General features: G+C 46.0%; 1 protein-coding gene across 1 annotated transcript in view; it reads left to right on the top strand.

Moving 5' to 3' along the window:
- kidins220a (kinase D-interacting substrate 220a) overlaps nt 1-27563 on the top strand; it is a 94576-nt gene that overhangs the window by 37335 nt on the left and 29678 nt on the right. Inside the window, exons 20-23 of the mRNA XM_084144373.1 lie at nt 3753-3981; nt 4315-4403; nt 6597-6741; nt 6894-7056. Of these exons, the coding sequence (XP_084000499.1) occupies nt 3753-3981; nt 4315-4403; nt 6597-6741; nt 6894-7056 (626 nt within the window). The remainder of the gene's footprint in view (nt 1-3752; nt 3982-4314; nt 4404-6596; nt 6742-6893; nt 7057-27563) is intronic.

Genomic DNA, 27563 nt, shown 5'->3' with positions numbered 1-27563 from the left:
CTGGTTAAACAGTGGTGTCGTGACGTGACTTTAACATTAATCTCTAACTAACTATGTTTAATTGTTACCCAATTTAAATTAATCATGTAACAATTAACTCATTAGTATCTGGGGCACCATGAGAGCGGTTCCTTAAAGAGATACCATCTCCCGAATTAAACTCTTTACCTATCACATCTATAAACAGTCAACTTATTAATCATAACCTCGTATCATATCATTCTGAACAGTCGTAACCTCCTTGCATCGGCAAAGTCCAGAGCCTTACTTATGATTCAGTGCTACACAAATTGGTTTAATTCTTTATTTACTAGCTAATTAAATGGGAACACAGGATAAACATACACACTCTGCACCGGTTATTGACTGGAGAGGGACAGAGACACTTAACCTTGATACATTCAGAAACGACTCTCACCTACAGTAACCACATACTTGGCACACGAACCGCCACCCGCTTTGAGTAAGAAATCATGAATGTATTTAAATGAAATGTCTTAGTTCACCGGGGATCTCTCGGTGAACCGGTCCGCCTTGGAAAGGGGTTGGGCCTTTTTGCGGCACGCTTGTAAGGCTCTTATTGTCCAAAATGGTTCACAATGTCCTTCTTCGTAGTTGTCCGGTCTCCAATGACTTGTCATGTAGTCCTGAACAGAACTACTTCCTTCCCGTTGCTCTGGAAGTTGCTTCTTTGAAGATGGGCTAGCCAGCCGTATCGATGGTTCCCCAGTGGGGTGATGAGAGTAGTGTAATACAGTGGTTTGAGCAGAGTAGCAGATGGTCCTACTTAAATTCACTTTCGAAGATACCTTACTTAGGACCGCTAATCAGCCGTACCAGTGATTGTCCGGGAGGTGAGTTTATTTTTTTCACCTCGTGATGAGATTCAAAGTTCCAATCATTTTAAACGTGTAGCTGCCGCTTCACGATTTTCTGGTCTGGTATGTTAATTTCCTTTTCCACCATTTATACACTCTGCTCGAAAAGGGCGGTTCCGGCAGGCTGGCACGCTTTCTGACCTCACTTTGGGGCGGCGATTAATCATTGCTCAATGTTATGTAAAACAATTATTTCTTATAACTTCTCAAGTCACATCCTTTTCTTAACAAAAACACTTTCATCATTTTTCATATTACATGCACAACGCATAGTATGGCAACGTCAAATATGTAGTGGGTATACTTTCCAAGTTACAGTATTTCCTTTATAACATTTTTAATGACATCACAAAATAACTAACAAAATTACCTTAGTGTGCTATTGTCACGGATTCTGCCGAGGCTGCCCCTCCTCCTTGCTCGTGCAGGCTTCGTCGTCACCGAAATACTAGCTGCTGCCGATCTATTTTCTATGTTGCACCTGTTGTCTATTGTCACACACCTGTTGCCCATTATTGTAATCACGCCTTCCCTATTTAACCCAGTGGCTCCCAATGTGTTTTGTGCGTGGTTGTTTTTCGTTTCGTGTGTCTTCGGTGAGCGGGTTAGTTCCTCCCTGTGTGGAGATATTCTGTGTTGTATTCAGTAAAGTACGTTTCTGAGAATTCTGTGTCCTGCGCCTGACTTCGATCCACCGCATTACACTGACACTCATGACACCTATAGATCGCCTCCTACCATTCCCCACGTTCTACGTTAGAAATATTGTTCCGGTATTCGCTTTTGAACGTGTTAAAGTTTCAGCAGGAAAAAGTCCTTCCCTCCCCCCTCTGCGGGTGAGAGGTGGTCTGATTGAAGTTATTCATTGCAAACCTGATCAGACCTATTTGGATTCTCGTGGACCGTCATGACAGTGGTTAGCCATGTGTTGGCCAAAATGTAATTTCCAAGTCAAGAAAGCTTACCGGCAGCCTGTGGCACTGTAGCTTTTAATACACACTATTACAAGCTACAGTGCATTTTCCACGTTTTTGTTACATTACAGCCTTATTCTAAAATAGATTAAATAATTTTTTTCCCTCATCAATCTGCACACAATACCCCATAATGACAAAGCGAAAACGGTTTTTTGACATTTTTGCAAATTTATAAAAAATTAAAAACATAAATACCTTATTTTCATAAGTATTCAGACCCTTTGCTATGAGACTCGAAATTGAGCGCAGGTGCATCCTCTTTCCATTGACCATCCTTGAGGTGTTTCTACAACTTGATTGGAGTCCACCTGTGGTAAATTCAATTTATTGGACATGATTTGGAAAGGCACCCACTGTTTATATAAGGTCCCACAGATGACAGTGCATGTCAGAGCAAAAACCAATCCATGAGGTTGAAGGAATTGTCTGTAGAGCATTGAAGGACCCCAAGAACACAGTGGCCTCCATCATTCTTAAATGGAAGACGTTTGGAACCACCAAGACTCTTCCTAGAACTGGCCGCCCGGCCAAAATGAGCAATCGGGGGAGAAGGGCCTTGGCCAGGGAGGTGACCAAGAACCCGATGGTCACTCTGACAGTACTCCAGAGTTCCTCTGTGGCGATGGGAGAACCTACCAGAAGGACAACCATCTCTGCAGCACTCCACCAATCAGGCCTTTATGGTAGAGTGGCCAGACGGTAGCCACTCCTCAGGAAAAGGCACATGACAGCCCGCTTGGAGTTTGCCAAAAGGCACCTAAAGGTCAGACCATGAGAAACAAGATTCTCTGGCCTGAATGCCAAGCGTCACTTCTGGAGGAAACCTGGCACCATCCCTACGGTGAAGTATGGTTGTGGCAGCATCATGCTGTGGGGACATTTATCAGCGGGCAGGGACTTGGAGATTAGTCAGGATCGAGGAAAAGATGAACGGAGCAAAGTACAGAGAGATCCTTGATGAAAACCTACTCCAGAGCCCTCAGGACCACAGAATGGGGCAAAGGTTCACCTTCCAACAGGACAACGACCCTAAGCACACAGCCAAGACAATGCAGGAGTGGCTTTCGGGACACGTCTCTGAATGTCCTTGAGTGGCCCAGCTAGAGCCCGGACTTGAACCTGATCAAACATCACTGGAAAGACCTGAAAATAGCTGTGCAGCGACGCTCCCCATCCAACCTGACAGAGCTTGAGAGGATCTGCAGAGAAGAATGGGAAAAACTCCCCAAATACAGGTGTGCCAAGCTTGTAGCGTCATACCCAATAAGTCTCAAGATTGTAATCGCTGCCAAAGGTGCTTCAACAAAGTACTGAGTAAAGGGTCTGAATACTTATGTAAATGTGATATTTCAGATTATTTTTTTACATTTGCAAATATTTATAGAAACCTGCTTTTGCTGTGTCATTATGGGGTGTTGTGTGTAGATTGATGAGGGGGGGAAAAAACAATTTAATCCATTTTAGAATAAGGCTTTAATGTAACAAAATGTGATGTCTGAATACTTTCCGAATGCGGGTGCTTTTTCAAGGCCTATGTCAGAGGGCCGCAGACCCCCGGTTGAATACCACTGATTTAGCAAGACAACTAGTACGGAGGCCCACCATTGGAATTGCTGTTGCATGCCCCCTTTAGAAATGGAATGTGATCAACAGAAATGTGACCCACAAACTCAACCTAACAAGATACTACAAATTATAGCCACAGTTTGCAGATATTAACAAGTTGATGTCAAGTTTTTTGTTCACCAGTTGTGTGTATGACTACACTATGAACCTGACACACAAGGTTCACCCTCAAATGATTTCAGGCTTTTATCATTCCAATAAGTTCACGACAGATGAGCAGTAGTGAATGAACCCAGGTCTAAATCCTCATCCTATTCCCCTCCTCCACCAGGTGAGGGTGCTGTTCTCCAAAGGCCCCTTCATCTCCATCTTTGCCAGCGACCCCCACATCATCATCAAGGCCATCAACCAGAACCTGAACAGCGTGCTCAGGGACTCGAACATCAACGGCCACGACTACATGAGGAACATCGTCCACCTGCCTGTTTTCCTCAACAGCCGTGGGCTAAGCACAACCAGGAAGCTGTGCACCCACAACGGAGACCTGGCCAACCCTGAGGGTACGCAAGACATATGGATGTATGCATGGCATGTGTCAGGCCTGCAGGAACGCACACACACAAACATGCAAACGCACACCCACATAGGCCAGTGTAGGCCAGTGACACTGACATCACGTTGGGTCCCGTGTACCAGGATTAGGAAACACTGACATAGGCATAGAGTAGACACAAGCTCACACGCACACACACACACACTCATTCTGACTTGCAGTAGGAAATAATAATCATTTTAACGTGAATAGGTTGGTTCTTTATATTAGGTGTTGTGATGAGACATCCCTGATGGTACTGTCTCTTTCTCTCTCTCTCCTTTTCCACTCCTCTTCACAGGATGGCATGAGGAGATGGACAGGAAGCTGTCCTCAAACAGTCTGGGGGATCAGACCAAGTTTGGCAGCAAGACGGCCCTCAACCGCAGGGTAAGCTCTTTCAGCCAGCCGACCCTCTCCCCCCCCCATCGCTATCTATGCCCAGGCTGAGCCATAGATCTACCTGCAGAGGTCCTGTAGACCGACAGAGTTCTGGCACAAAGACAAGTGATACAACAAGGAACATAAGGAGATTGGGCGTCTGTGCGGGCAATGAAAGCTCAGTAAAACACATCAAAATGTTGCATCTGAAGTGGTGCTTATGCTTCTTTTCCCATAGACACAGCTAGAGAAGACTAACATAGAAAGTGTGAGATAATGCACTTAAACCCACATGCACGGGGGTGTAGCTAGCTTCCTCCAGCCTTGTGGTGAACATAGCAGAGAGGGGTGGAGGAGGTCGGGAGCAAAAGAGCCAGTGTCTGTGTCTCCATCGCAGAGGAGTCTGTCTGGTAATTGATGTAATGTCTGTTTATCCTTCCTGCTGCGATGCCACACTGCCTAATGACAGGGAGGAGCAGCAGTGGGTCCCGGTGACAAAACGCTGGCATCGGTGGCTGCCGGCGGGAGGCTAAGTGGCCCTGCCTGCTTCCCCCTGCGAGGACCCCGTTTTGTTTGTTTATCTGTTTGTTTGTTTGGGCGTCTGATTTATTTGCCTGTTTTTTTGTCTTTATTTTCCTTGGGTCCCTTTTTTATTTCGGCGCACACTTCTTTTTGTTTGCCCTCTCCGGCAGTTTCTTGGCTGCCAAGAAGGCAGTGAGTGGCTCTCTTTACAAGCGGAGCTAAAAAGGATGGAATGATGGAGGGAGAGAAAAAGCTCTCTGTCTCTCGGCTGCTTAATTGCAGAGTTGTGGATCTTTAGCCGAGTCTATCTTTACAAGATGGCAGGGGAGGGGAATTGAGGGAGGCAGGCCAGGCGAGCTCAGGCTTGTAAACAGTATGGGCGGTGGGCTCTGGCCTGATGTGAACTCAAAGTACGTTTGCTCGTTTGGAGGAAAGATTCCAACTTACAGCAGTTTTTCAATATTCAAAGTTCAACAATTTCTCCTGATGGTCTGGTTATACAGAAAAACCAATCAAAAAAATAACTATCAACTTTCACCATTTCACTTTTTGAGCATGTCCAGTGCATCTAAGTAAGGATCAAAGGATCAAAGGAGAGCCAATCACCTTCCTCCTTACTAAACCACTACTGACTTATTACTGGCCATACACTCTCTCTCTACTAGTGAGGTCGTCACAAGGCAGGCATTAAGTCGACATCAAAGTCCGCTTAGTGCCTAGTGGTGGTGTTCTGAGTACTTGTGACCAGAGGAACTTTCTCATATTGTAACCACTGCTGCACTGTTCAGCAAGCAGCACCTATTGTGGTCCTGCAGACCGCATTCCACTCATTTTGGACTCAGACAATCCAGAAAAGAGGTGATATGTAGTCTCAATACATAGTTTAGTCTTTGCTTGAAACACACACACAACCCTGTATGGACCCCAGGAAGCGTAGCTGTTGCTATTGTATCAGCTAGTGGGAATCCAAATATCAAACATACTTTGGCCTAACTGTGTAAGGACAGTGACTGTGGACAGAGATGCCTCTGTCTTGGAAACACAGTGTATTTCTGCTCAACTGAGATCTCCAGTCTGTTAATTGGGCCCAGTAACAGAGCTGCTTGTGGGTAGGGGATGGGTGTTGGAAAACAAGGATGGAAGGAGGAAGGGACAGGATGCCAGGACTAGAGGTCACACACACAAGGAGCCGCTTGTCACAAGGTGCACAGCACGCCACGGGGTGATGTCATCATGAGACTGCCACAAAACTGTCACGGGGTCATGTGAAATGTAGAACACAGGACAGGTCAAACGAGGCCAGTTCTTGCTGTAAAGAAATATTACTAAAATGTTGATATGAAAAGCAAACACATAATATACACTCTGTGGAAAGTTTATTAGGTACACAAAAATTGTTCGCTCCTACAGACAGTGAGTCATGTGGCCGTTGCTTGCTATATAAAGCAGGCAGACAGGTGTTGAGACATTCAGTTACTGTTCGATTGAACGTTAGAATGGGCAAAACGAGTGACTGGCTGAGTGACTGGTTTGTGGAAAGACCAAGGGCACATCCAAGTATAAAGATGAGGTAACATGAGGTCTGCGTGTGTGCGTGTGTGCGTGCGTGTGTGCGTGTGTGCGTGTGTGTGTGTGTGTGTGTGTGTGTGTGTGTGTGTGTGTGTGTGTGTGTGTGTGTAGGACACGTACCGCAGGAGGCAGATTCAGAGGACTGTTACCAGACAGATGTCCTTTGACCTGACCAAGCTGTTGGTCACTGAGGACTGGTTCAGTGATATCAGCCCCCAGACCATGAGGAGGCTGCTCAACATCGTCTCTGTCACAGGTAACACATCACCTATTAGATGACCTATATGACCTTTATACCACCCAAGGGGAGAGTTGACTGCTCCCAGCATGGCACTTATTATCGGAAGGGGAGTAGTAGGCGCTTCAACCAACATACCAACGTCACTTCTCATTGGTCCATATTTCCAGGACGTCTGCTGAGGGCCAATCAGATCATCTTTAACTGGGACCGTCTGGCGTCGTGGATCAACCTGACGGAGGAGTGGCCCTACAGGACCTCCTGGCTCATCCTCTTCCTGGAGGAGACCGACGGCATCTCAGACCAGATCACCCTGAAGACCATCTACGAGAGGTACATACACCCACATCTGTACTCAAACAAGCACGCATGCATAGGCAGACACACACAAGCAGACGGGCACACAGGCAGACACTCACGTTTTAGACTATTTCCGAAAGGTTCCTTTTTGCTCCACACACACGCCTCAAGATTGAAGATGATTACTGTAATGTGATGTAAAAATCATGTTGACCAGTAGGTGGCAGCAGATGATCTTCCATTTCCACTTCGAACATATCATTTAGGAGTAAGTCATGTATAGGCTTCTGTGAGCCTACAGCCTAAATAGACTGTGATCGTTGGATTCAGATCATGCAGGGAAATGCATGGATGTAAGAAGTAGCATATCATTATTAATCTGTTGATTGAAATGATAACGTGTTAGAAGCACAGCCAATGATGGTTTAACTAGGCATGAGAGTGTGGACAAGGGGGGAGGGAATCAGCACATAGCCTGAGTCATTAGGATTGGAGCTGTTCTGCACCAATAGTTGGCCTTTAAAGGTTGCACTCTGCCACTCTTTCACAATACACTAGCGCCCGGGAGTCCCGGGGCGCTGAAGTGTCACCGGCACTCAGTGTCACATAGTCATCGTCACCATCCCCATCCTTCACTGAGATTCTGGACGAATAAATGGATTTGGACAAATATATGTGAGGCAGCACATCTAAGGGACCTCATGAACCTATAATATACTTGTGCATTAGAAGGACTCCTTAGCACAGAGCTTTACCTGGGTATTGGGTAGGTATCACCTGAAATGGCCACGTTAGGCTATTCCCCCCCCCCATCACTGCATTTTCACCTTTGTCTATCTCCAAAACGTGACTGGCGCTGCGTATGAAATGGCCACTAGCAATGGCGGTTTGGGATGAAAGGAAGCCCCAAACGGACATGGATGCCAGGCTGAGCCGAGCGGCTCTTATCTGGAGAAAGATCTCCTTATTGATGAGGCTGGAGCGCCTCTTTCTCTCTCTCCTTTTCTTTCTCTCTTGCTAATCTTTTTCTTGTTCACGTGGGCTGGGCAACCATTCTCTTTTTATAGCCAGGTGAGTCACACCGCCTGTCTTTCTCGAAGGTCACTTGCCTCACTTCAACCTCAGGCCGCTGTCTGCCTGACAAATGCGCACTTGAGGAACAGATAGCTGCTTCTTCTTTTAATGGTCACCTTGTGGCCAGGTCAACACGGCGTAGATCCCCTCTCTCAACCGAAACTCAACCAGCGCCCCTTTGCGATCTCCTCTTCTGCTCAACCGCCAATTACTGTATAATGGTTGTGTCAGACCACAGCGATTTAGATACTGTAGGTTATTCGATTAGGCCGTAGACAACTATCTTTACCCCTCGTGAAGCGTTTGTCAGTTTTCTCTGACAGTGTTGTCGGTAATCCACATGACTGGGATGTTGTTGGGGGAGGTGCTCAGTTCAAAATGATCAAAATCAAATCATATTTGATTTGTCACGTGCTGAATACAACAGGTGTAGACTTTACCATTAAATGCTTACTTAGGAGCCATTTCCCAACAATGCAGAGTTAAAAAGTAAGACACATTTGCAAAATAAAAAAATGAAATGGTAACACAATAAAATAACAATAACATTTTACATTTTAGTCATTTAGCAGACGCTCTTATCCATTTACATTACATTTTAGTCATTTAGCAGACGCTCTTATCCAGAGCGACTTACAGGAGCAATTAGGGTTAAGTGCCTTGCTTAAGGGCACATCGACAGATTTTTCACCTAGTCGGCTCGGGGATTAGAACCAGCGACCTTTCGGTTACTGGCACAACGCTCTTACCCACTAAGCTACCTGCCGCCCGAGCGACTTACAGTTAGTGAGTGCATACATATTTTTTTATTTTTTATTTTTCATACTGGCCCCCCGTGGGAATCGAACCCACAACCCTGGCGTTGCAAACGCCATGCTCTACCAACTGAGCTACATCCCTATAACGAGGCTAGGAGTACTAGTACCGAGTCAATGTGCATGGGTACGAGGTAGTTGAGGTAATATGTACATGTAGGTAGGGGTAAAAGTGACTAGGCAATCAGAATACATAGTAAACAGCAGCGTGTGTGAAAGTGTGTCTACATGTGATAGGGGATGTGTGTGTGTGTGTTGCGTCAATATGCGTGTGTGTGTGTGTTGCGTCAATATGCATGTGTGTTTTGTGTTTGTGTGTGTGTGAGCGTGTGTGTTGGAGTGTCAGTGTAGTATGTGTGAGTCTGTGGGTAGAATCCAGTGAGTGTGCATAGAGTCAGTGCAAGAGAGTAAAAAATAAGGGGGTCAATGCAGATAGTCCAGGTTGCCATTTGATTAACTGTTCAGCAGTCTTATGGCTTGGGGATAGGAGCTGTTCAGGAGCCTTTTGGTCCCAGACTTGGTGCTCCGGTACCGCTTGTCGTGTGGTAGCGGAGAGACCAGTCTATGACTTGGGTGGCTGGAGTCTTTGCCAATTTTTAGGGCCTTCCTCTGACACCGCCTGGTATAGAGCTGAAACTAGTGTAGCTGCAACTGAATGGCTACTTGCTATTAGTCACCGTTAGCGTCTTCACCATTGTCCGTGGCCTACACTATCCACCAGCCAGCTCTAGCTCTAGCCTGGACAATTCGTCGGCCAGTCTGCACAGCGTGCTATCGACCCAGAGCATATCGGACTTTCTGCCGGAATCACTGGACCCTAGCGCCGGATCATCGTAACCAGCTAGCTAGCTGCAACCTGTTGTTGGCTAATTACCATTGCCCTATAGCAAGCACCAGTTAGCCTTGAGCTAGCCTCAGGCCCATCTCCCGGCTATCTACCTCTCTGTCAACCGGACGGGACCTCCTAGTGTTGACACTGAGCCCCGCCGATCCAACACGACTGGTTTACCGACGAAATCGTCTGATGTGGTTTCAACAGGCTTCCCGTTGCGACGACCACGAAGATCCATCTGCTAGCCCCGGCCCGCTAGCACACGCAAACTACAACTGTGCTCCCTGCTAGCTGTGCTGAAGCACCAATTTGAACTGCTCTCGGACTCACATATTGCTGTTCACTGGACCTTATGATCACTCAGCTGCACAGCTGATGCCTGCTGGACTGTTCCTTTACACGGTACCCTGTCCTGTTTATTCTGTTTAGCCTCAGCCCAAACTTTATCGCTATTACCAGTTGTTGTCTTAGCTCTCTCTAATAACACCTGTGATTGCTTTATGCCTCTCTCCCTTGTCAAATATACCTTGCCTATTGCTGTTTGGGTTAGTTCTTATTATACAATTTCACTGTAGAACCCCTAGTCCCTCTCAAACTGCCTCAAATAGTTCCTTTGGTCCACCCCCCATACACGCCAAGACCGGCTCAATCGGTGCCTCCAGTGATGCTATCTCTTTCATTGTTACCCAACGCTTAGGTTTACCTCAACTGTACTCATATCCTTCCATATCCTTTTCTGTACATAATGCCCTGAATCTTTTCTACAACGCCCAGAGAACTGCCCCCTTTATTCTATGTACCCAACGCACTAGAAGACCAGTTCTTAAAGCCTTTAGTCATATCCTTATTCTAGTCCTCCTCTGTTCCTCTGGTGATGTAGAGGCTAACCCAGGCCCTGCAGCCCCCAGTATCACTCCTACTCCCCAGGAGCTATCATTTGTTGACTTCTGTAACCGTAAAAGCCTTGGTTTTCTGCACGTAAATATCAGAAGCCTTCTTCCTAATTTGAGTTATTCACTGCGTTAGCACACTCCGCCAACCCTGATGTTCTAGCAGTGTCTGAATCCTGGCTTAGGAAGGCCACCAAAAATTCTGAAATTTCCATCCCCAACTATAACATTTTCCGTCTAGATAGAACTGCCAAAGGGGGTGGAGTTGCAATCTACTGTAGAGATAGCCTGCAGAGCTCTATCATACTATCCAGGTCTGTGCCCAAACAGTTTGAGCTTCTACTTCTAAAAATCCACCTTTCCAGAAATAAATCTCTCACTGTTGCCGCTTGCTACAGACCCCCCTCAGCCCCCAGCTGTGCCCTGGACACCATATGTGAATTGATTGCCCCCCATCTATCCTCAGAGTTCGTACTGCTTGGTGACCTAAATTGGGATATGCTTAACACCCCGGCCATCCTACAATCTAAACTAGATGCCCTCAATCTCACACAAATTATCAACGAACCTACCAGGTACAACCCTAAATCCGTAAACATGGGTACCCTCATAGATATCATCCGGACTAACTTACCCTCTAAATACACCTCCGCTGTCTTCAACCAGGATCTCAGCGATCACTGCCTTATTGCCTGCGTCCGTAACGGGTCCGCGGTCAAACGACCACCCCTCATCACTGTCAAACGCTCCCAAAAACACTTCAGCGAGCAGGCCTTCCTAATTGACCTGGCCCAGGTATCCTGGATGGATATAGATCTCATTCCGTCAGTAGAGGATGCCTGGTTGTTCTTTAAAAGTAATTTCCTCTCAATCTTAAATAAACATGCCCCATTCAAAAAATACAGAACTAAGAACAGATATAGCCCCTGGTTCTCCTCAGACTTAACTGCCCTTGACCAGCACAAAAACATCCTGTGGCGTACTGCATTAGCATCAAATAGCCCCCGCGATATGCAACTTTTCAGGGAAGTTAGGAACCAATATACACAAGCAGTTAGGAAAGCAAAGGCTAACTTTTTCAAACAGAAATTTGCATCCTGTAGCACTAACTCCAAAACGTTTTGGGACACTGTAAAGTCCATGGAAAATAAGAGCACTTCCTCCCAGCTGCCCACTGCACTGAGGCTAGGAAACACTATCACCACCGATAAATCTACAATAATCGAGAATTTCAACAAGCATTTTGCTACGGCTGGCCATGCTTTCCACCTGGCTACCACTACCCCGGCCACCAGCTCTGCACCCTCCGCTGCAACTTGCCCATGCCCCCCCCGCTTCTCCTTCACACAAATCCAGACAGCTGATGTTCTGAAAGAGCTGCAAAATCTGGACCCCTACAAATCATCTAGGCTAAACAATCTGGACCCTTTCTTTCTAAAACTAGCCGCCGAAATTGTCGCAACCCCTATTACTAGCCTGTTCAACCTCTCTTTCGTAACGTCTGAGATCCCCAGAGATTGGAAAGCTGCCGCGGTCATCCCACTCTTCAAAGGGGGTGACACTCTAGATCCAAACTGTTACAGACCCATATCCATCCTGCCCTTCAAGTTTTTGAAAGCCAAGTTAACAAACAGATCACCGACCATTTCGAATCCCACCGTACCTTCTCCGCTATGCAATCCGGTTTCCGAGCTGGTCATGGGTGCACTTCAGCCACGCTCAAGGTCCTAAACGATATTATAACCGCAATCGATAATAGACAGTACTGTGCAGCCGTTTTCATTGACCTGGCCAAGGTTTTCGACTCTATCAACCACCGCATTCTTATTGGCAGACTAAATAGCCTTGGTTTCTCAAATGACTGCCTCGCCTGGTTCACCAACTACTTCTCTGATAGAGTCAAATCGGAGGGCCTGTTGTCTGGACCTATGGCAGTCTCTATGGGGGTGCCACAGGGTTCAATTCTTGGGCTGACTCTTTTCTCTGTGTATATCAATGACGTCGCTCTTGCTGCTGGTGACTCTCAGATCCACCTCTACGCAGACGACACCATTTGTATACATCTGGCCCTTCATTGGACACTGTGTTAACAAACCTCCAAACGAGCTTCAATGCCATACAACACTCCTTCAGTAGCCTCCAACTGCTCTTAAACACTAGTAAAACTAAATGCATGCTCTTCAACCGAACGCTGCTTGCACCCGCCCACCCGACTAGAATCACTACTCTCGACGGGTCTGACCTAGAGTATGTGGACAACTACAAATACCTAGGTGTCTGGTTAGACTGTAAACTCTCCTTCCAGACTCACATTAAGAATCTCCAATCCAAAGTTAAATCTAGAATCGGTTTCCTATTTCGCAACAAAGCCTCCTTCACTCATGCTGCCAAACATGCCCTCGTAAAACTGACTATCCTACCGATCCTTGACTTCGGCGATGTCATTTACAAAATATCCTCCAACACTCTACTCAGCAAATTGGATGTAGTCTATCACAGTGCCATCCGTTTTGTCTCCAAAGCCCCATATACTACCCACCACTGTGACCTGTACGCTCTTGTTGGCTGGTCCTCACTACATATTCGTCGCCAAACCCACTGGCTCCAGGCCATCTATAAATCACTGCTAGGCAAATCCCCGCCTTATCTTAGCTCATTGGTCACCATAGCAACACCCACCCGTAGTATGCGCTCCAGCAGGTATATCTCACTGGTCATCCCCAAAGCCAACACCTCCTTTGGCCGCCATTCCTTCCAGTTCTCTGCTGCTAATGACTGGAACAAATTGCAAAAATCTCTGAAGCTGGAGACACTTATCTCCCTCACTAACTTTAAGCATCAGTTGTCAGAGCACCTTACCGATCACTGCACCTGTACACAGCCCATCTGAAATTAGCCCGCCCAACTACCTCATCCCTATATTGTTATTTATTTTGCTCATTTGTACCCCAGTATCTCTATTTGCACATCATCTCTTGCACATCTATCATTCCAGTGTTAATACTAATTGTAATTATTTTGCACTATAGCCTATTTATTGCCTTACCTCCATAAGTTGCTACATTTGCACACACTGTATATATATTTATTTCTGTTGTATTTTTGACTTTGTTTTGTTTTACCCCATATGTAACTCTGTGTTGTTTTTATCGCACTGCTTTGCTTTATCTTGGCCAGGTCGCAGTTGTAAATGAGAACTTGTTCTCAACTGGCTTACCTGGTTAAATAAAGGTGAAATAAAAAATAAATAAATAAATAAAAAGAGGTACTGGGCCATACACACTACCCTCTGTAGCGCCTTATGGTCGGATGCCAAGCAGTTGCCATACCAAGTGGTGATGCAGATTCTCTCAATGGTGCAACTGTAGAGCTTTTTGAGGATCTGAGGGCCCATGCCAAATCTTTTCAGCCTCCTGAGGGGGAAGAGGCCTTGTCGTGCCCTCTTCACGACTCTGTTTGTGTGTTTTGACCATGATCGGTCCTTAGCAATGTGGACACCGAGGAACTTGAAGCTCTCGACCCGCTCCACTATAGCTCCGTTGATGTAAATGGGGGGTGTGCTCGGCCCTTCATTTCCTGTAGTCCACAATCAGCTCCTTTTGTCTTGCTGACATTGTTAGTTGTCTCTACACTAGAGTGCTTCATATCTCACAAGTGTCTAATAAGTGAATAGATTACTGCTGATGTGTATTTGGGGGTGAGTCAACTCCTCGTAGGTCAACTGTCATAAGGCAGAGTGTTCTCACTCGGTAAGGTTTATTGCAGCCCATATAGGCCACAGAGAGCAGCATGCACTTGGAAGACAGTGAATTTGTGATATTAGTAGTATTTTATAGTCTTATTATTATATTCGCTATATAGCCTAGTCATATTAGTAATGTTCTGTGAAACTGTCACACTGTCCTTCCAACTAAAAATAAACTATAAATGTAGCATGTGTCTCTGACCTCTCAAAAGAAAGAACAAAGAAAAAAACGGATTTCTTGATATCACACAAACAGGCTGTCAAAATGGCCAAAAGCTGTTTTTAGCAACTTTCATCCCAGAAGCTTGCGTGATGCCGTTGGCGGAGCACAGCGAGAGGTGCACCAGATTATTCCCATTGTCAAAGTGGGCCAAGCCGTCTAATCTGCTGCAGAATGTGCATAATCTGTCTAATAACATCAGCAATTTATCATTAACTGTAAGGCCAGCGCTGCCAAGCAATCCTTTAATGTAGAGAAGGGGGAACAAAGATGGCAATGTCCTGCGGGGGACATTGGCCCCAAACCACAGCCACACATGACAGGGTCAACGTGTTTGTCTCACTTGTTCTGCAGGGCACACAAAACAAATTACACCTTGGGTGGCGAGCCAGTGTGCAGGGCCTGCCTAACGCACTTACGGAAATTGAAACGCAAACAAAATTAAAAGTGTTTTGGAGAGCGCCGGTATTTATAGCTGTCGGATTTACTGCTCGAATGGAGATGGTGGATCATTGTTCTTTTGATCACTCGCAAATTGAATGAGAGTCTTGAGAGTCTGTGAGTTGTGGTGCAATGTTCTATGCAGCCTTCTCATTTCAGTTTTTAAAGGAGATGCGAATCGGGCTCCCTCTGGTCGTTATAAGGATGAATAACAGCTGCTGGCTTCTGTGGTTGTTGTTTCAGATCAGGAATAAATATCTTCAGATCAGTACCCCAGAGTGGTATGTTATGTTCAGCATCGCACCAAAAAAAACAAGCTTCCGGAAAGCAGCAAATGGAAACTATTTTGGTGATCACAAAATAACACAAGTAGAGATTTCCGGCTGTCGGTAGTTGTGATCTGTGGGGAAGTTTGAGCCGAGTCAGATCCTCGGGGAGTCTATTTCGGGAGCTCCAACCGGATTTTCAGCGTTAAAAGTGTTGGTTGGTCGGTCTTTCGAGCCAGAGCCTTGGTCCTGGATCTGCTCTGACATCTGGTGCCCGGTCTGTGCCAGGATGCCCCTGTAGTACCCCCCTACCCCCACACACACACACCTCTCACACACCTCCAAGCTCTCACAGAGGAGAGGAGCGGTGCAGCGCGGGAACATATGTCACCCCCCCGCTCCTCTGAGGATCACTATAATTAATCAGACCCCGAGACGCGAGCGAGGCACGTTCATTCACACAAACACACACACACACAGCCCCTCACAGGAAACAGAAGGCCAGGAATCCGTGTCAAGCACCAAAAAACACTTTTCTTAACTACTCTATATAGCCTTCGCCCATATGTCTTTCCCTGGCTCGTTCTGTTTCACGACACCACACTATTCAATCAAAAGCTGTATTCAGTTTCTGGATTAAGGCAAAACAACAGTTCTCTTGCACTGAGAGCATGTTTCAATCCATATCTGGTTGGATTTGTTATTATACTGAACAAAAATATAAACCCAACATGCATCAATTTCAAAGATTTTACTGAGTTACAGTTCATAGAAGGAAATCAGTCAATTGAAATAATTAATTAAAACCTAATCTATGGATTTCACAGGGGCACAGCCATGGGTGGGCCTGGGAGGGCATAGGTCCACCCACCTGGAAGCCAGTCCCACCCACTGGGGAGCCAGGCCCAGTCAATAATACATATTTTTTCCCCACAAAAGGGCTAACTCCTCAGCACCCCCCGTAGGTGAAAAAGTCGGATGTGGAGGTCCTGGGCTGTCCTGGTTACACGTGGTCTGCGGTTGTGAGACCGGTTGGACCAAATTCTCTAAAACGACGTTTGAGGCGGCTTATGGTAGAGAAAGGAACATTCAATTATCTGGCAACAGCACTGTTGGACATTACTGCAGTCAGCATGACTATTGCACACTCCCTCAACTTGAGACAAAGGTGGATGGATTATATTGGCAAAGGAGAAATGCTCACTAACAGGGATGTAAACAAATTTGTGCACAAAATTTGAGGGAAATAAGCTTTTTGCACTTATGGGATCTTTTATTTCAGCTCATAAAACATGGGACCAACACTTTACATGTTGCGTTTATATGTTTATTCAGTATATTTCACATAGAAAAATTGGTTTTACTTTAGATTACAACATCCCAGTACATGAACAATGTTTCTTAAACTTCCATATAGGGGTTATTGCTTGGTCAAATGAAATAAAATCACATTTTATTTTCTACATGCGCCGAATACAACAGGTGTAGACATTACCGTGAAATGCTTACTTACAGCCCATAACCAACAATGCATTTATTTTTTAATAAAAAAGTAAAGTAAAATAAAACAACAAAAACAAAAGTGTTGAGAAAAAAAGAGCAGAAGTAAAATAAAATAAAAATAACAGTAGGGAGGCTATATACAGGGGGGTACCGGTGCAGAGTCAATGTGCGGGGGCACCGGCTAGTTGAGGTAATATGTACATGTGGGTAGAGTTAAAGTGACTATGCATAAATAATTAACAGAGTAGCAGCAGCGTAAAAAGATGGGGTGGGGGGGCAGTGCAAATAGTCCGGGTAGCCATGATTAGCTGTTCAGGAGTCTTATGGCTTGGGGGTAGAAGCTGTTGAGAAGCCTTTTGGACCTAGACTTGGCGTTCCGGTACCGCTTGCCGTGCGGTAGCAGAGAGAACAGTCTATGACTAGGGTGGCTGGAGTCTTTGACAATTTTGAGGGCCTTCCTCTGACACCGCCTAGTATAGAGGTCCTGGATGGCAGGAAGCTTGGCCCCAGTGATGTACTGGGCCGTACGCACTACCCTCTGTAGTGCCTTGCGGTCGGAAGGCCGAGCAGTTGCCAAACCAGGCGGTGATGCAACCAGTCAGGATGCTCTCGATGGTGCAGCTGTATAACTTTTTGAGGATCTGAGGACCCATGCCAAATCTTTTTAGTCTCCTGAGGGGGAATAGGCTTTGTCTTGCCCTTTTCACGACTGTCTTGGTGCGTTTGGACCATGATAGTTTGTTGGTGATGTGGACGCCAAGGAACTTGACGCTCTCAACCTGTTCCACTACAGCCCCGTCAATGAGAATGGGGGCGTGCTCAGTCCTCTTTTTTTCCTGTAGTCCACAATCATCTCCTTTGTCTTGATCATGTTGAGGGAGAGGTTGTTATCTTGGCACCACACGGCCAGGTCTCTGACCTCCTCCCATAGGCTGTCTCATCGTTGTCGGTGTTCAGGCACACCACTGTTGTGTCGTCGGCAAACTTAATGATGGTGTTGGAGTTGTGCCTGGCCATGCAGTCATGGGTGAACAGGGAGTACAGGAGGGGACTGAGCACGCACCCCTGAGGGGCCCCCGTGTTGAGGATCAGCGTGGCAGATGTGTTGTTACCTACCCTTACCACCTGGGGGCGGACCGTCAGGAAGTACAGGATCCAGTTGCAGAGGGAGGTGTTTAGTCAAAGGATCCTTAGCTTAGTGATGAGCTTTGAGGGCACTATGGTGTTGAACACTGAGCTGTAGTCAATAGAGATTGCATCATCTGTGGATCTGTTGGTGCGGTATACAAATTGGAAAGGGTCTAGGGTTTCTGGGATAATGGTGTTGATGTGAGCCATGACCAGCCTTTCAAAGCACTTCATGGCTACAGACATCAGTGCTACGGGTTGATAGTCATTTAGGCAGGTTATCTTAGTGTTCTTGGGCATGGGGACTATGGTGGCGCAGTGGTCTAAGACACTGCATCGCAGTGCTAGCTGTGCCACTAGAGATCCTGGATCGAATCCAGGCTCTGTCATAGCCGGCCGTGACCGGGAGACCCATGGGGCGGCGCACAATTGGCCCAGCGTCGTCCAGTGTAGGGGAGGGAATGGCCGGCAGGGATGTAGCTCAGTTGGTAGAGCATGGCGTTTGCAACTTCAGGGTTGTGGGTTCGATTCCCACGGGGGGGCCAGTATGAAAAATAAAAAAATAATGTATGCACTCACTAACTGTAAGTCGCTCTGGATAAGAGCGTCTGCTAAATGACTAAAATGTAAATGTGGTCTGCTTGAAACATGTTTGTATTACAGACTCAGTCAAGTGAAGACACTTGCCAGTTGGTCAGCACATGCTCGGAGTACACGTCCTGGTAATCCGTCTGGCCCTGCGGCCTTGTGAATGTTGACCTGCTTAAAAGTCTTACTCACATCGGCTACGGAGAGCGTGATCACATAGTCATCCGGAACAGCTTGCCTCGAAGCAAGCATAGAAGTGGTTTAGCTCGTCTGGTAGGCTTGTGTCACTGGGCAGCTCGCGTCTGGGTTTCCCTTTGTAGTCCGTAATAGTTTTCGAGCCCTGCCACATCCGACGAGCGTCAGAGCCGGTGTAGTACGATTCAATCTTAGTCCTGTATTGGCTCTTTGCCTGTTTGATGGTTCGTCGGAGGGCATAGCGGGATTTCTTATAAGCGTCTGGGTTATTGTCCCGCTCCTTGAAAGCGGCAGCTCTACCCTTTAGTTCAGTGCGGATGTTGCCTGTAATCCATGGCTTCTGGTTGGGGTATGTACGTACGGTCACTGTGGGGACGACGTCATCGATGCACTTATTGATGAAGCCAGTAACTGATGTGGTTTACTCCTCAATGCTATCTGAAGAGTCCCGGAACATGTTCCAGTCTGTGCTAGCAAAACAGTCCTGTAGCTTAGCATCTGCGTCATCTGACCTCAGTCTCCATCACTATGCTGTCCCTGGGTCCTGGCTCTCTTTAACAGGAAGGGATTTAACTCTGATGCTCGCTTCCATTCTCTGCCACTCTGCTCTTGCTCAATCTGCTGCTGTCACAATCCTCAGCTATTGTATTCATCCAGTGAACAATTGACCTCTCAGAGACGTGCCCGGATCCAGGCTTTCAAGTGATTCTCTGAGTGCTTCAGAACTTATAACTAATGACACTCGAAATGAATACGTGCAAGGCAATTTAGGCTAATTAGGAAGCCTCTTCTCCCAAGTACTGAAACATTAAGATGACATACTGTTCATTCTGGATTACTTTAATTGGGACAATTATTGTAATTTCGTCGCAATTAGGCGTTGAGATAAAAGCGCTTTCTAAAGCGCATGTGTGCGATTCCCTTTATTGAAAATCCTAATAAGCTTCTAAATACTTGGCCACAAAAGGAGATTAGCTTTTTTTCCTGGAACACTTTTGAACTTTACTGCCTTTGAATGAAGTCGTTTTGCTTCTCTTCCTCTATACGCTATTGTTAATGCCGTATTTCCATCACGTACACAACTTGTCTGTAAAATCTCGATTGCACTGCTAACAGTAGAAAAACGCTTTTCTCCCTGTCGCCTTTTCCCTCAGAGGGAGCCCATTGTCCCTGAGCTAAATCCTGCAGGAGGCATTTTGGTGGAAGGAGTAAACTTGTAATTCAATAGTGCTGCCGTTATTTGCCAAGAGGCCCTAAAGCGCTCTAAATTATAAAGCTGCTGAAAAGCCATCTATTTCCCAATAGAGTGTGGTCTATCTCTGATAGGGAGCTCTTTATTGAGTCCACACAGTGTCTGTGACAAACCGTATGCCCTCCAGATAGGGGAGATGGAGTGAAGGGGGTGAAGGGGGCCCTGTAGACAGGGCTATTATGAGGTCTGCAGGACTACAATTGTGGCTCATGTGAATACCCCTTGTCAATGTCAGGTGTCCTCATAAACCATGATTGTTGGCACATTGACATAGCACCATAGTATCCAGCGACTACAGGGAATAGTGGCTATATTTCATGATTTGAAAGTGAATCCCGGAGTTTTGCTACCAGTGCTGAACAGAAAAATTGAGTGTATGAGCAGTGACTACTGTAATGGCCTAAGCCCTGGTCTTTGCTGTGTCTAGTGTCCACCTGATAGTTTTCTCTCAGGTGGGCTGAGAGTGTGGGCAGTCCAGGTGGTGATGTTTCATTCTGCCTTCGCCTCTCATATGGACATGTTTATCCAGTGGGATCAGCCCTGGACTGGTCCAGCAATACCCACCCATCTGTTCTGTGTGTGAAGATGGGAGACGCACCAGGGCCCGGGTGGGTGTGTTAGTTACATACATCCCTCAGGTGTTGGACCGTCGTGACTAAGGGATGAATCAGCAGTTAGGCGAGCTTCACCAGGCTCCCGCAGAGCAAACAAAATGGCCACAGAGTCTATGGCACAAAATGTGAAGAAAATCGAAAAATGCAATTTAGTACGGAGCTGTGGCCGATGTCCACAGGCCCAACCTCTGTGTTGAGGTGTGTCCCTGGAATTAGTGTTTGTGGAGATGGCCAAAAGAAGTGGCAGTGGGATGCCACATTTCCCTACCACTACATACTCTGGTGGTTAATAACCATGTGATGGAAAAGCGGTCTGTTATGTAGCATTCCTTCTTAGCAAATCCACTTAGAGCCCTTTCATTATTTCATAAACTGAAGTTGAATTTGAAGGATTAAACTCTTTGAAACAGGAGAACCAGACTGTTTTCAGATGAAAGCAGGGATAACAGCCATGTGATCTAAAATGTTGTAAATCAAGGATAGACTATCAAAGACTAAACTCCATAATCAGAATATAAGGAGACCGACTGCTCAGATAGATTGTGTGCTTGGTTTTACCTGACTAGACTTTGACTACACTGTTATCACTTTGGCTTTGTGTGCTAGTGGGTGTATGCTAGTGTGGTGAGCCCATGAGCGTTTGTGTGGGTGAGTGAGCATGTTTATGCTGGAGTCTGTCTTTCTGGATGTGCCTGTGGACATATCAGTGATCTCCCTCCCTCTCTATTGTGCCGTATGTGGTAGAAGGTGGCAGGGGTTTAATAAATAGCAGCGCTGGGCTGCGAGGGGTCATCGGTGACCTTTAAAGTGGACAGTGTTGCTCGTCACCAGTCACAGGGCCTAGGGCACACTGAACCCCCTCTAGCTTTGATGTGCCACCCAGGACCACAAAGGTCAAATAGGGTCAAGCCAGCATAGAGGAAAGGATGGTCGCTAGAGATAAAGGAAGTGTGTGGCGAGCAAAGCGTGCGCGTGCAAATGCCAACTCTTCTGGGAACTCTTTTCTGGAAATCCCTTGAGCCGAGCAATGAAAAAGAATGGGGTGTCTTTTCCCATCAGCGCTTAAAAGTGGCTTCTTATTCTGAGCATAGTTATGCAGCCACTGTATAGCTTAAGGATTTATCAGATTTATCTGGTACCGAGTGCTTGAATGACAAGTTCTTAAAAACTTGGAAGCACTCTGTTCCAAATAACTTTCTTAAGAGCGTTCTTAAGAATCCTGCTCTTAGCTGGCCACTCCTCTTTCTCCCTTTCCCAGATAGGAAGCCGAATAGAGGCGAGGTAAAGAAATGAATCTGTGGTCTTCTCCAAATAGAACTGTCTCTCTCTCTCTTTCTCTCCCTCCCTTTATGACTCAGTCTCTCTTCATCAGGTCATCCTGTGTCTGAGGTATCTCCTCATCAATAAAGTTAAGTAAAGGATTATCGGTCGGGGCTGTTTTCATGTTTTTGCCAGAAAATAACAAACTTACATGAATCACTTGTTTGACTTCTCATATACCGTCTCAACCCTGACACGCATCAAACACCCACATTGACTGACTGCTCTGCTCAATTCATGTCAGGATTGCCTCATTCTATTACCATTTAGCCACACTCGGCAGTGGACTGGAGTTCAAAACGTTCTCTTTCACATAAATCATCAAACTGGGCCTAGTTTTCTAATATCCTGTACAGGGTTTGTTAGGAATTGAGTTTAGCTCCCTTGAATGAAGGGTTCAGCTAAGGTTTTTGGGGTCTGGAACGGGTGGGTTTGTGTACAGATGAGTTTAATCATTTCGGAGAAACTCTGAATCCCAACCCTATTTCTGAGAGGCCATTCTAAGGCTGCAGCGTTTTTTATCAGAGTGGTATGTTTCCCATTATGCTGCATTTCTCTGCGGTCCGTTTTAGATACAAAGGCTCGGCTTAGTACATAGGAATGGCAATTACAGGCTTAAACTTTGCCACGGATGTATACGAAAAGCAAAGTCGCTTTTAATGTCCGCTGCCATAGCGGAGAGAAGACGAGACCCAAGCAAAGAACGCCTAACTCTAAGAATTCGGCCAAAGAAACATGACAGTTTAAGTAGACGAAAACATGGCGGCGTCTGAAGTGAAAACATAATTTGCTCTCGTTTTCGGGTAGACGAGGGCTTGGCAGATTCCTCTCGCACAATAATCCTCCCACTCTGGAGTGTTGACGCTGCGAGGCCACGCGCCAGCCAGTCCATCCGTTGGTTAGAGGGCCTCTTCGAGTTCGCCTGCCAGCCCGTCGGCCTGAGGAACACCCCAAGGCCCGGGCTCGCCATTGTGACAGACCACTGTTGTTCTTTTCACCACCAAACATTGATTCTCTTTATGGCCCTCTGAAAACAAATGTGTGTTGGCATTTCGCTTCTCTCCGGGCCCCTTTATGGAAATGCTCAGAGCCTCATTGTGGGGCGTCTGCACATCGTCCACACACAGAGGGTGGCTGTAAGCATTGTCAAGTGACACATTCAGCGCCTGCAGAGGTAGGAGAGCAGGGAGGAATAGAGGGAGAATTCTGCTCTTTCCCGTCAGCTGCAGTATGTGGGAGTGTTGGAGGAGAAGAAAGGCTTGTCGGTCCAGTTTTTGGATCGATTAGCATTTGGAAGAGCCCAGAAACCTCCCAAGCGCTACGTGCTGCAACATAGACAGTGTATAAGAGCCTGTGCTTGTAACACAAGTCCCCATCAATGGGGCTATTGTGTGAAACCGGCTGCAGGATTCCTGAAATGCTTTATTTCTGTATCCAGACTTTTAAAAGTAACGTGTCGGCTTCCGATCTCGCCACAGCGCAATCCTCCAGCTTGTCAGTCTCACGAAAGATGGACTAATAGGCAATCTAACAAAGCCACTCCTATCTCCCTCCACCAGTGTCAGAAGCAATTCATGTAAATTACTTGACGTCATGGCTTAAAACTCTTCCTCAATTGACTCAATCTGTCTCTTGAAGTGTCCCATTGGCACGTTCGGTGGCACTTAAAACAGCGCTCCATGTGCCACAGTAGATGGTCAAACGTGTTGGATGGGACACCAGGTAATAAACCCATGCCATCATGTGTGATTTCATGTGTGATTTCCCTGACCTGTGCTATTATCAGAACAAGGCCACTAGTATTAAGAGAGATGATGTTTGGATGACTCAGTCCCTTGTGGGTGACTGGTGGCTGCCAGCAGACAGTTCCGACTGGACAGCGTGGTGTGAATGCTAGGAATGGGGTCTCTGTGCCACAGTGATGGATACCTTTACTTAGTCCATGCAGTCCATCTTTGGAAGATGTTGTTAACAGTGTGTGTGTGCTGGGTGCCACCATGGGCCAGAGTCAATAAAAGGCTCCTCTAAGTACTCATATTTGTAGCTCTGGGCATCTCTGTAGAAGTATGCTCGACTCTACTCCCCATACATTGGGTTGAGACTGAAGATTTGACTAGGTCAAATACAGGTTATAATTAAATACATTTGAAATATGTGTGTTAAAGGGAGTTAATACTCAAAATAATTTGTTAATCCAAAAATGTTTAAATAAAACGTCCGAGGTAAGGGTTCAGAATACGTTTGAATGGCCGCATTCATTAGCAATTCTTTGGCATTATCTTTGTAAACTATGTGGAATAGCTCTAGGCTTTCTTAGGAAAGACAAAGCATCACTTAAGATTCCTTAGAGGCAGTAGAGAAGTGTGTGCTCTGTGTAGACACTGCAAGAGCTGGAGGAAGTCCCATCAGCGCCGCACTAGTGTGTGTGTGTGTGTGTGTGTGTGTGTGTGTGTGTGTCACTGGCTCCTGTTGGTCTGCGTCTTTGTGCACACAAATAAACAGAGAGCCCAGCTGGACTGCTGGAACAGCACAAGGCTCTCAGCGTGGGTTAATACAGCGCGTGGGAAATGGAATCAAAATCACATTCCCTCACTACCATGAATCTATCTATGGAAATCCCCATCGTCACTGACCTTCCCAGGTGTGATTGGGTGTTTTTGGTAGTGGACAGTGTGTTTTGTGCATTTGAGACTGTGTGTTTTGTTAGTGAGAGTGTCTGAGAGGTTATGTGCCTGTTTTGTGGATGTGTACTTCATGACAGGCGGCCACCTAATGGCCTTAATGTGAGAGGTCAGTTGACTATTAGCATGGCCATCTGTCCGTCCCTTCAGACCGCACTGACCCTTTGGTTAGATGGTTGTGATGGAGCACAGTGAGGGGCATTGTCCAGCGGAGCACAGCTGTTCTGCTCTCCTCTTCTTTCTCACCCACCTGCTTCACACCCTGCCTGCACTTCCTCCTGGGCTAGACTCAGACGCTACCCTATGTGTCAGCACATCCACTACTATGGCAAACCACAAAAACATTTTGGGCTGATGCCTTAAAGGATAGGAAGCATGAGTTTTTACACACAAGTAACAACACAGTGTGGTCAAAGACTTAGTAACTTAGTTGTAGTTGTGATCTGGTTACCAATAACTACAAACCTATTTATGTTTTAGCATTTTTATATATTTATTAACTTATTTCTGGTTATCTTCGGAACTACCCACAATGCACTATTTCTCAACATCATATGGAGAACCGGTGCTACCTAGCTAGTTCCAGCTGGCTAACGTTAGCTACTAGCCATACTAGCATGTAATTATATTCCAAACCAAGTGTTGGCACTGGTGAGCTACTATGCACATCCACAAAGAAGAAACCATATAAATGAATGCCAAAAAACTGCAACTCTTTTTCTCCTGTGTGTTTGGTAGTGGTAGTCGAACGAGCGAGTGACTGTTGTAGTTGATTTCGGTCGTTTGTAGCTAGTGCAGTAATGCCCACAAGGACAAAGCTTTGAAGTCGGAACAGTTTGTCAAGTTGAAGCGAGTGGATTTGGAGTATGGGAACCGTGCACACGTCTACTGTATGCGGTGCTTATTTCACCGCAGAGTACTTCAATGGCTTAGAATAACCAGTGGATGGCAGGATTCGGAATGAGACTGACTGAAACCAGGTGCTGTGCCGAGCGTGAATGTGAACCCTGCAACCTCTATTTCCTACCGATCTACCGGAACATCGCGAGTGTCAGCAGTGATGGAGATGAACCGGGTAAATTCAATGAGGAGTTACCTCACTATATCTCTATTGGATTAGCTAGCTGACTCTCCCTCTGAAGGCCTCTCCTTGGCTCTTCTTTGACTTTGGTAGCTAATTCAGCCGTGAATCGGTAAGTCTCCGCTCTCTTAATCGGCTGGCTTTTTTGTTGTTGTGTTCTGTGGGTATCTGCCTATGCTAGACTAGTTGTTCTCTGGCTTTCTACTTAGCTATGTAGACCGTGGTGGTAGGCTAGTTAGCTGGCCAATCTCTACTTTATATCTGGTGGCTTTTTTTTGTTTTGTTCTGTGGGTTTCTGTCTGTGCTAGACTAGTTTTTCTCTGGCTTACTACATAGCTATGTAGACTGTGGTCGTTGGCTAGCTAGGCTAGTTAGCTGGCAGGATAAAATAACTAACTTTAGCTGGCTGGCTGGCTTGCTGGCTACGATAACTGCATAGACCGGTAACATTATTTGGTAACTGGTTAGATGGCGTTATGTATTTCCAAAACTTTGGTATACTTTAATGTAGCTGTAAGATAGGGGTTTATAGCAACTGGCTGACTCACGCAGTGCTAACGTAATGTTAGCAGGCTAGTAGGGCTAACGTTAGCAGGCTAGTTGGCAGAAAATTACAATTGATTTGGTTTAATATGAAGTTATACATTTTAAGTTATTTCTGTTGGAGTTTACATTATAGGAAATAGGCTGGCTTGCCGGGTCCTCCATATTACGTCACACGCAGCAAATGTTTTTTCCGGCATGACTTCAGAATTCTGATCAGTTTTATGTAATAATTCGAAAAATAGGAAAGTGAGGTTTAACTTTGCATTGGGGCTTTTGATGTGTATTCTAATGCAAATCCATATGTTACATGTGGTAACATTTATGCTACCTATCCCTTTAAGCTATTTCCAGGTATCAATGTAGAGTCATTTTGGGGGATGTTCATTGGTTATTCCTTACTTATTTCACATAACTAGAGGTCTAAGAGTGCACTGCTTACACTCTTAGAAAAAAGGTTCCATCTAGAACCTAAAAGGGTTCTTCGGCTCTCCCCATGGGAAAACCCTTTGAAGAACCCTTTTGGATTCTACCTGGAACCCAAACGAGTTCTTCACAGGGTTCTCTAATAGGGACAGCCGAAAAACCCATGTGGAACCCTTTTTTCTAAAAGTGTACCTATATTGTCATGATTATTTGATTGACACAGAAAATAACTGCACTAATAACAACCTGTGACTTGTTCAGACTATTCTGACCCCTTTGACCCAGGTTAATCAAGGTAAAATGTGGATTAGCACAGCTAACCAGAACACTAGCTTGGGCAAATCATCACTGGTCTCCGCTACTGACGTCACTGAGTCAGGTGTTTGTGGATTGCGTGTCAGTAGGTGCAGAGGGCACTGATTCTGTTACAGCATTTAGACTACTGTACATCTGGTTGCGTGTGTGTTCCTGCCTGTGTACAACAACGACGCCTCGGAAGGTCTTAACCCCGGTCTGTTTACCCAGCAGATCTAGCTCAGCTGGGCATTAAGGTATCTGAGCTTCAATTGTGTCAAGATTTTTCCTCCGCAAATTGAGCATATTCGGATGAGCTAACAGCAGCAGTAAGGCTGGGCCCAGACCAGCTCGCCTTCAGTTAGTTTAGCACGATGGTGTGGTAACAGCAGAAAGACCAACCTCTGTTCCTCCCCCAAAAATGGATCAGGCAATACCCTCCAAACCCAGCTTGTGCTTTCCCACAACTTAATAGAGAGACACACACACACACACACACACACACACACACACACTCTCACACACACACACACACACACACACACACACAGACAGACAGACCGACTGACAAATGAAAAGCAAAATGTTTGTTCTGGAGAAATCTGCTCATTCATCTGATAAGGCTGACGCCC

Source organism: Coregonus lavaretus, assembly GCF_964263955.1.
Source record: "Coregonus lavaretus genome assembly, chromosome: 27".
NCBI lineage: Eukaryota > Metazoa > Chordata > Actinopteri > Salmoniformes > Salmonidae > Coregonus > Coregonus lavaretus.
This window is presented reverse-complemented; position numbering and strand designations above follow the sequence as displayed.